Genomic DNA, 13,350 nt, shown 5'->3' with positions numbered 1-13,350 from the left:
GCAAACTGCCATGTTTACTAATATGCAGTGGAAAATGTGGTTCGCAGTTTTGTGACTGTGTGCTTTTATTTACTGAAGAATAATATTGTCTGTACGATTGTGTTGACAGTGGCTGTCTCCAAATAAGGGATGAGATGTAATGCATCCTCCAGTCCATGCACACTTCCTCTTGCAATCTGTGCATCCCTCAGTGGAAACGTTTAAACCCTAAAATCTGGGAAAAGACAATAAATACATTATCATGGACCTGAGGGATTTTTACCTGTTGGCTGCTCTGATTGCCTGTTTAAGGCTGGATTCTGCAATAGCTCAAGAACTTATTTACACTATTAGAGAGGAATTGCCTGAAAATGTGCCCATAGGAAACATACCAAAGGATCTGAACATTTCTCACATCAATGCTGCCACAGGGACCAGTGCCAGCCTTGTCTACAGACTGGTTTCTAAAGCTGGGGATGCCCCTTTGGTGAAAGTATCCAGCAGCACTGGGGAGATTTTCACGACCTCCAACAGAATAGACAGAGAAAAACTCTGTGCTGGAGCTTCTTATGCTGAGGAGAATGAGTGCTTCTTTGAACTTGAAGTGGTGATCCTCCCCAATGACTTTTTCAGGCTGATCAAAATAAAGATAATTGTCAAGGATACCAATGATAATGCCCCCATGTTTCCGTCTCCTGTCATCAATATTTCCATCCCAGAAAACACTTTGATCAACAGCCGCTTTCCAATTCCATCAGCAACAGATCCTGACACAGGCTTCAATGGTGTACAGCATTATGAATTGCTAAATGGGCAGAGTGTTTTTGGTCTGGATATCGTGGAAACTCCAGAGGGAGAGAAGTGGCCGCAATTGATTGTTCAGCAAAACTTGGACAGAGAACAGAAAGACACCTATGTGATGAAAATCAAAGTGGAGGATGGAGGCACTCCACAGAAATCCAGCACAGCCATACTGCAGGTCACAGTAAGTGATGTAAATGACAACAGGCCAGTGTTCAAAGAGGGGCAAGTGGAGGTGCACATCCCAGAGAATGCTCCTGTGGGCACCTCTGTAATTCAGCTCCATGCCACTGACGCAGATATAGGCAGTAATGCCGAAATCCGGTACATTTTTGGTGCCCAGGTCGCCCCTGCAACCAAAAGACTCTTTGCTTTAAATAATACCACCGGGCTGATTACAGTTCAGAGGTCCTTAGATAGAGAAGAGACAGCCATTCACAAAGTGACAGTGCTGGCTAGTGATGGCAGCTCCACTCCTGCCCGAGCGACGGTTACCATCAATGTCACCGATGTGAATGATAACCCTCCGAACATAGACCTCAGGTACATTATAAGTCCCATCAATGGGACAGTGTATTTATCTGAGAAAGATCCTGTCAATACAAAGATTGCCCTGATTACTGTTTCAGATAAGGACACAGATGTGAATGGCAAAGTGATCTGTTTTATTGAGAGAGAGGTCCCGTTTCACCTGAAGGCAGTCTATGACAACCAGTATTTGCTAGAGACCTCTTCCTTGTTGGACTATGAGGGCACTAAAGAGTTCAGCTTTAAAATTGTTGCCTCTGATTCTGGGAAGCCCAGTTTAAACCAGACTGCCTTGGTAAGGGTTAAACTTGAGGATGAAAATGACAACCCACCAATTTTCAACCAGCCTGTAATTGAGCTGTCAGTTTCTGAAAACAACCGACGTGGGTTATACTTAACCACTATTAGTGCCACAGATGAAGACAGTGGGAAAAACGCAGACATTGTTTATCAGCTTGGACCGAATGCCTCCTTCTTTGATCTGGACAGAAAGACAGGAGTTTTGACAGCCTCCAGAGTCTTTGACAGAGAAGAACAAGAACGATTCATTTTTACAGTAACTGCCAGGGACAATGGGACCCCTCCCCTGCAAAGCCAAGCGGCTGTGATAGTTACTGTTCTGGACGAGAATGACAATAGCCCCAAGTTTACTCATAACCATTTTCAATTTTTTGTGTCTGAAAATCTGCCAAAGTATAGTACTGTGGGGGTAATCACAGTGACAGATGCAGATGCTGGGGAGAATAAAGCTGTGACTCTTTCCATTCTGAATGACAATGATAATTTTGTGTTGGATCCTTATTCTGGAGTCATAAAGTCAAATGTCTCCTTTGATAGAGAGCAACAGAGTTCCTACACTTTCGATGTCAAAGCCACCGATGGGGGACAACCACCTCGTTCCTCTACTGCAAAAGTAACTATCAATGTCATGGATGTCAATGACAATAGCCCGGTTGTCATTTCTCCACCATCTAATACTTCCTTTAAGTTGGTTCCCCTCTCAGCCATTCCTGGCTCTGTTGTGGCAGAAGTTTTTGCGGTGGATATTGACACTGGAATGAACGCAGAACTTAAGTACACGATAGTGAGTGGGAACAACAAAGGCTTATTTCGGATCGATCCAGTCACAGGTAACATCACTCTGGAGGAGAAGCCGGCACCCACTGATGTGGGCTTGCACCGTTTGGTGGTCAATATAAGTGACCTAGGGTACCCCAAGTCTTTGCACACACTCGTGCTTGTATTTCTCTATGTCAACGACACTGCTGGAAATGCCTCCTATATCTATGACTTGATCCGCAGGACTATGGAGACCCCACTGGACAGGAACATAGGTGACAGCAGCCAACCCTACCAAAATGAGGACTATCTCACCATCATGATTGCCATCGTGGCCGGGGCCATGGTGGTCATAGTCGTAATCTTCGTCACTGTTCTGGTGCGCTGCCGCCACGCGTCCAGGTTCAAAGCAGCTCAGAGGAACAAGCAAGGCGCGGAATGGATGTCCCCAAACCAGGAGAACAAGCAAAACAAGAAAAAGAAAAGGAAGAAAAGAAAGTCTCCCAAGAGCTCTCTTTTGAACTTTGTGACTATTGAAGAGTCCAAACCGGATGATGCAGTTCACGAACCCATCAACGGGACAATAAGCCTGCCAGCTGAGCTGGAGGAGCAGAGCATAGGAAGATTTGACTGGGGCCCAGCACCTCCAACAACCTTCAAGCCTAACAGCCCTGACCTGGCCAAGCACTACAAGTCTGCCTCTCCACAACCTGCTTTTCATCTCAAACCAGACACTCCAGTTTCCGTGAAAAAGCACCATGTGATTCAGGAGCTCCCTTTGGACAACACCTTTGTCGGGGGCTGTGACACCCTTTCCAAACGCTCTTCCACTAGTTCAGATCACTTCAGTGCCTCAGAGTGCAGTTCCCAAGGAGGCTTCAAGACAAAGGGCCCCTTACACACCAGACAGGTAAACGAGCACTTTTACTGGTCTATAAGTACTGCATACAAGTGCCCAGTCAACCAGTATTAACGTGCCAATGTGTGTATTGTTTTGGTCTAAGGTTAGCTTAGTTAGAAAGAGGAAGAAAAAAAAAACTTGACCCCTTTTCTATTCCTCTGGGGGCTCAGTCAAGAAATTTTTAGAACAGCTTTGAAATTTCTGAGTTCTCAGAATTATTTAACCTCCCCGTTTCCTTCAAATGGCAAAAGATGAAAAGAAGAAATTATTCCAAAATGTCCCAAGATAATGTTTGCTGAGGAAGAAAACCCATCCGAATATGCCAAATTCTGCTCCTGAGGTTTCCAAATTGACTGTCTTAAGATTCTCACATTATCTTTTGATCTAAAAAGTCACCTTCAAATATCAAGTTTTAAAAGATATTTGAAGGTTTGACACCAATGATATTGGAGCTGTGGTTGCTAAGGGGGTTAAATTTTTTTTAGTCTCTAAACAAGATAGTAGAATCTTAAATGTACATCAGCTGTGAAGCACATGATTGTTTATAGATTGCAACTAAGCCATATAGGAAGTCTTCTCTTTGATTTTGAATTATTTTATTGTAATATAGTAAACTGGTTCCTTAATAGAAGATTTTCAATGTCCACGATGGCCAAATACACTTTCAAAAAAGAAAAAAAGGAATGCTTTTGCTCTAATATAACTGATTTATAGAGAAAAGAATGAACCCATTGTAAATACTCTCTCATCTTAGTAATGCATAAGTGATCTTGTCATAACTCATTTTAAACTGTGAAATATGCCATATGAAGAGGGATTAAGAGGCTGAGAAACTCATATTTCAACCAAATCCAGAATTAGTTTTTCTTAGGTCTAATAATTCTTTGCTAATAAAGATTTAAATGCAGCGCTGTCTAATTTATTTCACTGGTGCTTGTCTGTTGCCATGAAATTTGAGTGTCGATAATAGCCTGTAGGTGGCACTAGGGTATCATGGCGCTGGTGCTGGCCAGGCGCCAATCCTGCAGTAGTGAGGGAAATGGGGGGGGATGGAGCTGGTAGTACAGCCAAAGATACCTTTTATTTAATGATAGTTGCTCTGGAGCAACTAGCAGTTAAGTCTATTTGCTTGTTCATTTTTTATTAGCTCCCACCACACTACCTTTCTAGGATTCCCTATCCCAAGTTCTATCTTCCTTGATATTGGAGTCTCTCTGGTGATGGTCTGTTTTTGTTAAGTCAGGGACATATACATTTCAAAAAATTAAATAAAAGAAAATTAGTTCTCAGAATAATCTTGAGAGTCATAGATGAGTGAAAAAACAGTTTTTTTTTTCCTTTTTTGGGGTTGGGGTGGAGTAGGCTGTCTTATAGAAACTGTTTTCTCCTTTACTACCTATTATATATTTTATAGAATAACTTTAAGGCTTCATGGCAATAAACTCTTTGTAAAAATTATTTTGCCAATGAATCACACAAATACTCCCAGAATATTAACTATAATGTCTATAGTTATTTAACTAAAATCTCCATTTAAAATATTAAGTGTCTAGCAGATTTTATAACTACACATACTTATAAGTTAAATGTACAGGATAAAGTGATTTAAAATAAGTAAATAATTATTAAAGTTTTAGTGGAGAATAGGGGCCTATTAAATACACATTGAATTTGGAATGGCAACTTATTTTCATGTTAACTTTAAAATCATTTGGGAAGAAGTTGATGTCTTAAAGTTTGGGAGTTGTCCTGGCTTAGTAAACAATTTTAAACGTTGTTAAATAGTTATGACAACAAAAAATAATTGGCAAAACTAAATGGGCTTAATTAAGAAGTTGCTATTTGAATAAAAATTTTAATTTTTATAATTTTATCATAAAGGTTGTTTACAATATCCTCATGCTATTTTATGACTTGCATAGTATCTTGGAGAAACCAATGCTATTTAAAACTTTTCACATAAAACCTGAAAATTCTTTTCAAAGAAATATGCTAACATACTTTCCACATTGTCTTTTTTTATCATATAACTGTAATGGGTATCAGCACTGAGATACAGAGCAGCTTTTCCTGACTTCTTGCTAGTAATTGAACTTATATATAGTGCAGTGACAAAAATGTTAAATGCATTTCAGCAAAGCAGGGAAAAGTCCTATTGTTGAGGCTTAGTCAGTCATAAAGATATTTGTTTGTATGATGTAATCTTTCAAAGAGGACGCTGAGTAATTCTCTAACTGAAACTAAAGTGCACTTTAGACTTCCTTCTGACCAGGTGTTGCTTTTCAGTTCCCCTGTAGGCATTCTGATGTTCAAATGTAGTTCACTTTGCTATTATAATAAAGGGATAGTGAAATGGCCTTGCTTACACATTTTAGTTTTTATGCTAAAAGGGAAAAATAGTGATGTTGGAGAAAAGGAATTTTAGAAGTAAAGAAAGAAGTGATGGTGATATACAGAACAATATGTACAATTTTAGGGAGAAGCATAGTTTGTGTGAAGGACACAAATTATATGCCACCCTTTAGTAATTTGTTTTCATTGAACTATATGATAGCTTTTGGTAAAGCTAAGAAAGCAAAAATTATCTTTTTCTCTTTTAGTTTCTTCACTTCTACTAATGACTTTTATGCAAAATGAGCTACACAACTTTGACAAAGCAAAATTTATTGCTACAAAGGCTTTCAAAGGACTTTGCAAACTAATACATAATCCATGAAGATTTGGGGTTGGGTGGGCACAATTGCCATTAAAAATAACACCTTTTCATTTTTTGGTGCTACTTGATATGTGGATAAAATACAAGATTCTTGATTTAAGAGTTACCAAAATTAAATATAACTACTTTGTATTGCCTATACAATGCAAACATAATGTCTGACTCCTACATGATAGGTCTATTTGTGGTGCACTGGTTCTATTTCTGAATCCTTTCCCTTTGCTATTTTCTCCTGTGTTAACCTGCAAAGAAAAGACAAAACAATGGCAAATCATATTCCTTATTCACGCTTACTAAGCTTTGTTTTTTCTTAAAGATTGCAAGTTCATCACTTAATTTTCAACAAGTTATTTTTTACATATTTTTGGAAGTGCCCTTAGCATTCACAGATTAAGAATTACAATTTTTAAGCAAAAGATTACGTCTTGGAATTTATTTATACAAAAGAGCAACGGTTTACTGATGTGAGCTTAAGAGGAGGACAACAAAATAAAGTCCAATAAACTTAATTGGTATATTTGCGTAGAAGAAGAAAGATATTATTGATGCATATAATTTAGAAACATGATCTCAGTCCTCACATTGCAAGATGTGTCAGAATCACCTGGAGTACTTCTTGAAACACAAACATTCGTGACCCATCCAAAGAGGTTCTGATTCAGCATCATGGGTTCAGGCCTGGACATTTACCTTTCTAGCAGTTTCTTAGGTAACATTGGTACTGTTAGTCCAAGGACCTCACTTTGAGAACTCGCCATAACATATGTAAACTCTATTCCCTTTTACATTATCATATCCAATGGACCTGTTTTTACACAACCCAACTCAGCCCATTTATTGACAGTCATTTTATTGTAGCTGGAGGCTTTACAGTAAGCTGTTTATTGCCATTTCCCAATCCAGTTGACAGCATTTGGGGAATTAATTTTCTTGGCCCCAGTGTGATTTTTTTTCAAGGGGTGGGGAAGGTAATAAATGAAAATGTTAACTTAAAAAACAAGATGATCTACTTACATTTGACAAGTTCTTCAAGTAATAATACAACAAGCAGTGAGAGTTTCACTAGAGTTTGGTTTTGGGTAAACAGTCATGTTTAATTTTCTAAATGAAATGCTCATTTTAGAGCTTCAGCACCCTGGCTTTAACTTTTTACAATGTAGACTATTTTCTCATGAGTACATTTGTATATACATGTACAATTGTATAGACATATACAAATGTATTTGTATATATATGTATTTATATATGTATATTTAAGAATTTATACATTGAAAATATGTATGCATGCTGTACTAAAGTGTGTACATGTGCTTTTACAGTTATCAAGGGAATTAATTAAATTCCACTGCATTTAGAAATATTATATTACATTTATGATTGCTTTTCATTTCTGAGTAATCCACTACAGTCACTACTGAAATGTTACTACATCATGTGAAATGCACAAGATAGTCACAGACCTGATATTTAAAAGTCAGAAAAAAATTCAATTGAAAGTGAAAAAAAGGCAAATGTTAAGTAGTATGAGGCTAGCAAAAAATGTCCAAGATATTTTAAACTACAAAATTTTAGATTACACCGGTAAAGATGGTTGAAAATGGGTAGCATGTCATAAAAACTGGCTTCTTCATGCAAATTATTTAACAATATTGCTAATTATGTGTTTTGTTTCTACTTCTCTTTGGCTAAATACCCTGTGTTCATGAAATCAGCTTTTAGGATGTAGAAGATGCTAAGAACCCCTTGGAGACTGATTCAGGTTTTAGTAATGAGGATGGGCTATCCATTCAAACTGTATACCATTTATTTTGGATTTGCCAGACAAATATTTGATGATTTTGTTTACATTTTGATACTTAAAATCTATAAAATTTAAGATATATTTTGGCATTTACTTCTAATAATTTTAAGAAGAGAAATAAAAAGTTGCCACTGTATGAAGTATACATTTTTCTGCTGATTCCTAAGCATTTAATATAGATAAAATAATTTTCATAGTTAAAATGTCAAGTTTTTTATTTTCTAGAATTTGTTGCAATTCTATATATAGAAACTATATACTTTAATGTTCTTCTTAGTTCTCTATGAGTCATCCTCATTGCATGATAGAACAGCAGAACAGGCTTTGGCATCATTAAAATCACCTTGCAGGATTGGGTGTAGGACAGTGGCACAGCACTTGCCTAGCATGAGCAAGACCTTAGTTTCAATCCTCAGCACTACAAAAAATTATCTTGTAAATTTTGTTCTTGTAACAACATGCACATTCTTGTTATTTTAATAATTGTAAGTTATAATTTGCCTTTTCTTAATGGTATAACTTAAAAGATGGGAAAAAGTGTGTTTAGAATTAATTCGAAATTGTGAATCAGTTTTCTTCATGAATGAGTGACTTATATCAAATCTTAGGGCTCAATTTTCATTTTGATGTACATAAAATAGCTGCAAAATATACCCACAATAAAAGCCAGACGTGGTGGTGTACACTTGTAGTCCCAGCATTAAGGAGGCTGAGACAGAAGGATCACGGTTCTTGGACAGCCTCAACTACTTAGTGAGGCCCTTTGCAACTCAGTGAGACCCTGCTTCAAAAATTTAAAAAGACTAAAATGTAGAGCTGTGGGTGTAGCTCGGAGGTACAATGCCCCTGGTTTCCATCCTCAGTAAGTACCACAAAAAGTATATATTCATATAAACTCACAATATTATATGCAGCTTCTTAGGACATTATTTGTACATTATGTTATTTTATACTCTAGTGTGAACTATTATGAACATGATGTCTTTTGAACATATTTTCTTGTAAACTGTGTTTCCAGATTGTTTTATTAATTAGATTCTTTAATTTTATATCTTTTTTTGAGTTGGGGAAATTTGGAAGTCAGCCAGATGCCAAAACTACTGTATTTGTGCTAGCCTAACTGTGTTACCCTGAGTGTTTACAGATGTGAGGGCCAAGTCAAATATCTGTATTGCTTTGTTCTCATGCTTCTTAGTTTGACTTTATTTGCTTGTATATAGCTAAAAACAAAACTGCCAATCTAGTGGATTGTTTACTACTTCTACTTAAATTCCTCTGGGTAAGCTTTCTCTAAGTTTAGTCTGGTGTTTTCATGAAGAGGATCCTTTATGAAAACTATAATTAGCCTCTTGCTAACATTAGTAAATCAATATAATAAGCGCAGTAGGAAAATAATCAAGAATATTACATAATGTAGATTCAAAAATATTTGGATTTCTTGACATATAACTTCACATTTAATATTCTTACCAGAATTTGTACCCCTAAGGACTCCAATGCTTATATCAGGTTTGTTAAGATATGACTCTAATCACAGGACAGGTACTAGTGAGAATTTGTAAATGTCAGTCAGGAAAAGGTTAATGCAAAGTTTCATGGAGACATAGGAGTCAGACATTCTTAATAGTTATGCTAATACTTTATGGACTTTTAATAGACAATATCCTCCCTAAATTTGTGTCATAATACAGAAAAAATGCAAATGTAATGTAGAAATATAATTTTATACACAAAAAGAGATATACTCTTCTGCTTTAGGTTTCCTCAGTTGTTATTTCAGGAAACTTAAATCTGTCAAACATTTCATTTGGAAAGAACACATGCTTTTTGCCTTTGTTTGATACAAACCTATTGCGCTGTCAGTCATCAGAAACATAAAACTTGAAACATATATTATGATGATTGACATTTTTCATTTGATTTATGTTCTTTTTTCCCCTAAGCCAACACTCATTAAAATTTGAAATTCTTTCATAAGTAAAGCAGCTAACTATACTTCTTTAATAGTAAAGAGTGATGACAGGAATAAGCTGGAAAAAAGACTATCTTTAATTTCTCTCAAATTTTTGTTCTATAGACAGTTTGTCTACAATAGACAAGAATAGTAACAATCTATAGAATTTTCTGAGCCAACAAATATAACTTTAAAAAATGTGGGACTCAAAGTTATTCATTAAATATCTATTTTTATGTATGTATCCATTATTTAAATATGTAATGAACATGTTTTCCATTGATCTTTAACAATTGGATTGGTTATAGTATCATAATTGCATATTGCATTTATAAAATATTGCACTGGAACCATCTTTTCCCAAGGGTGATGAAGATGTAAGCACAGGCAAGATTTTTGAGACATATTTGGTTCTTTCTAGTCATTTCATACTAATCATTCCAGTGTTTTAGATGAAACTGACTTATCTGTTCTTGACAAGACTTTATGACATGCAGCTTGACCAACTATTAAGTTATGATGATTTTTAATTATATGGGCTAAAAAAATGAAAATTTGGTCAATTTTATCTCATCTGTATAGTATCTTGTACTTACCACTGTTTGTCTATCGGGCCATCTCTTAACTTCAGTTTTACACTGCTTTTCAAATATCCAAACTCCTGCTTTTTTCAATCTGTTACCAGTTGATTAAGAAACTCTAATCCCTTTCAGGATATTGAAGAACTAATGGGTTGCAGAGTCTGGGTCTTTAAGCTTCCATTGTAAACGGTATGAAGAATTGTCACTGAGCTGGTATTTGCATGTATCTCTTCCAGTGCTAGTTACTTTGCCTTCTTCTTTGTTCTCCTAATCTTCAGCTTTCATCCTGAGAATATTTATTTTAGTCGGAAATAAGCATGCCAGTGATAGAAATTTGAGATTCACCTCCAAATGAATGCCATCACAGACAGGGAAGCTCTGGCACATTTTGCATAGATCTGTATGAACACAATGAACCCTTCATAAGCTCTTAGATTGCAGGAAATCAGTGCAGAAAATTAAGTGGGGTTTTAAAGATTTGCAAAGTAGAGAGCTTTGTATAATGCTGGTATTGCAGGTGCCTATTAAATATGAAGTAAAGGCTTTGTAATACAACTAGCTAACATTTGCCTCCACATTAGAGTGATTTATAGTCTAGGGAATTAGTCTTGACTGTTTTTTCCAAATGCAGAGACACTGGATGCATCTGAAAGAATAAAAATCTTAAGTATATGCCTTAGAATGGGCAGATTTGCTCTTTGATGATACTAATTATCAGAGATATATATTGCATGCGGGCCTGCTTATACTGACTTGTGATGCCATTGATGTCCCTGATCTAGGCTTCACTTCTCCTGAGAATAAATTCTTAATAATTCAGACAAACTCTTCTGGAAAGGTAAATCAGTTTAAAACTCTAGGTATCTATAAAACCATATAACATTACCATAATGAATAGGGCTGAGGACTGAGTGCTTTTATCCTCCTAGGAATCACTATCGAATCTTTTCTCAAGCTATTTTTTTGAATCCCTTCTTGCTTCATTTGTAAGTAGTGTATATTTGTAGCACAGCATTTCATTCCAGACATACGTAGGTTTCATTATATTCACCTTCATGACAGTGTACTTTCAGTACAGGCCTTGCAGTTCTTTAGGCTTAATGTCTTTGGCTAGCCCTGTTAGATATAAACGGTGGAAATAGCTATGCATATTTAAAATAATTTTACAAATCCTATATCTTTGCCTACTAGAAAAAGTATATCATCTATATGCAGCCCACAGTAGGCTCAGTGGCTGGCTGAGAGTAATCCTAGATGATTCATTTTGAAAACAAAACAGTTCTTTTTGTGCACGACAAGAAAGGCCACAATTCAACGGATGAGATTTTTCTTTTTTTCTCTCATTAAACAAGCCTCAATAATAAGAAGAGTGGAAACACAGAAGGATTTATGAAATGAAGTTGTATCTTTGAGGGGCAGAAAATGTCTTCTGCTGAGAGTAGTTCTATAGTAGATCTTTTCTGAGAAAAAAAAAACAAAACTAGTGCTTTTTGGATTCAGAGGATGTAACCAATCTATGCCTCTGTGTGATAGCAGCTGCATGCTGAGGACTTTCAAATACACTGCCACATAGGATTCTGCAGGAAACTTTTTGTAGAAGGTGCAAGTGACAAATGGAGACAAAATGGAGTGAGTTTTGAGTTGTGAGTTTATATCCTCCTGTGTCATATATTCATGTCATTGAACCGATTTTCACATTGGATGTCTAGAATCACAATAGCCTCTCTTCTGTGTGTCAGCTGTGAACACACCTGGCCTGGCAACTTTTCTTTGCTCTATTTCTTGTTATTTACTAAGTGGACTATATCACTTGTGTTACTTAATATGCATCTTGCTTCTTAGTTACCCTATAGACGTTTAAATGATATGAACTATTACTACAGATCTTTCCATTGAATAACTATATATCTATCTCTATATAACAGTATGCCTACATTTAAATATATGGATGAAAAGATGTCTTGTTTTGAGACAGCCACAAAATTTCAAATAAAATCCACAATGTGCCCTTTCTTGCTGGCAAAAGCAAATCTTTATTCTCATTTGTAGTTTTAGAAAATATATTGTTCTTTTGCCATTTTTTTTTTTTTTTTTTTGGTGGTACTGGGGTTTCTGGAAACCCTTCTACCTCCGGGATACACTCCCAGATCCATTTTATATTTTTATTTGGAAACAGGGTCTCTTAAGCCAGCGCAGCTGGCTTCAAACCTGTGCGATCCTCCTGTCTCCGCATGTGCCACTACGCCTGGCTCTCTTTTCTCTCTCTCTCTCTCTCTTTTTTTTTTTTTTTTTTTTGCGGGTCTGGGATGGAACCCAGGGGCATTCAACCTCCGAGCTACATCCCCTGCCCTATTTTTTTTATTCTTTATTTTGAAACAGGGCCTCACTGAGGAGCTGAGGCTCTCCGTGAACCACTATCCTCCAGTCTCAGCCTCCCAAATGCTGGATTACAAGCGTGCACACCTTGCCCGGCTCTCTTTTCTCATTTTTAAAACTGAATGTTTCTTATGGATGTCCTTTCCCAAGTTAAGAAATAAAGGTATATTTTAGTTACATTTGGCACTACTTAGGTTAATAATGCTTCAATGCATTCCTAATCCATTCAAACTGTCAAAATAAAATATGAAAGAATATTGTCATTTTTTAACCTCAAAATTGAAATAAGTATCAAAATTGCATTACAGTATAGTAAAAACAGGCACACAATCTTTAGGCTATTTTCCTAAATCATTTTCCTCCTTGGTCTTGACAGCAAGATCTTCTGCCAAATAGTGGCAGCAAAATATGTTGAATTCATTGATTGATTTTTAAACATGATAATAATTAAGGAAAAGCATTTTGACACGTAAAGTCTTTATTTTAGACAATTAAATTCTGCCTTAGCTAAGGGTTATTGACTTCTGGATGATACTGGGAACAACACTCCTTGGGGTTTAAACTATTCCTGCAGGACCATCTGTTATTGGCAGGGTTGTGCATCCTCTCCAGCTGATGCAGGGTCAACCCCAGGCAAATAGTCAGGATTATTCA

The 13,350-nt window shown here is 36.4% G+C and overlaps 1 protein-coding gene across 4 annotated transcripts in view; it reads left to right on the top strand.

Annotated features, from left to right (window-relative positions):
• Positions 1-241: 241 nt before the first annotated feature.
• The window catches only part of PCDH9 (protocadherin 9), a gene marked incomplete at both ends in the record, with an annotated part of 919,651 nt that continues 906,542 nt past the window's right edge, over positions 242-13,350 (top strand). For all 4 annotated transcript variants that reach the window (XM_080689025.1, XM_080689023.1, XM_080689024.1 and 1 more), the window contains one exon: positions 242-3,277. In XM_080689025.1, coding sequence (XP_080545151.1) covers positions 242-3,277 — 3,036 coding nt within the window. The remainder of the gene's footprint in view (positions 3,278-13,350) is intronic.

The sequence above is a fragment of the Muscardinus avellanarius genome (genome assembly GCF_963383645.1).
Source record: "Muscardinus avellanarius genome assembly, chromosome: 2".
Lineage (NCBI taxonomy): Eukaryota > Metazoa > Chordata > Mammalia > Rodentia > Gliridae > Muscardinus > Muscardinus avellanarius.
The sequence above is the reverse complement of the archived record's forward strand: the minus strand, read 5'-3'. Positions and strand labels throughout refer to the sequence as shown.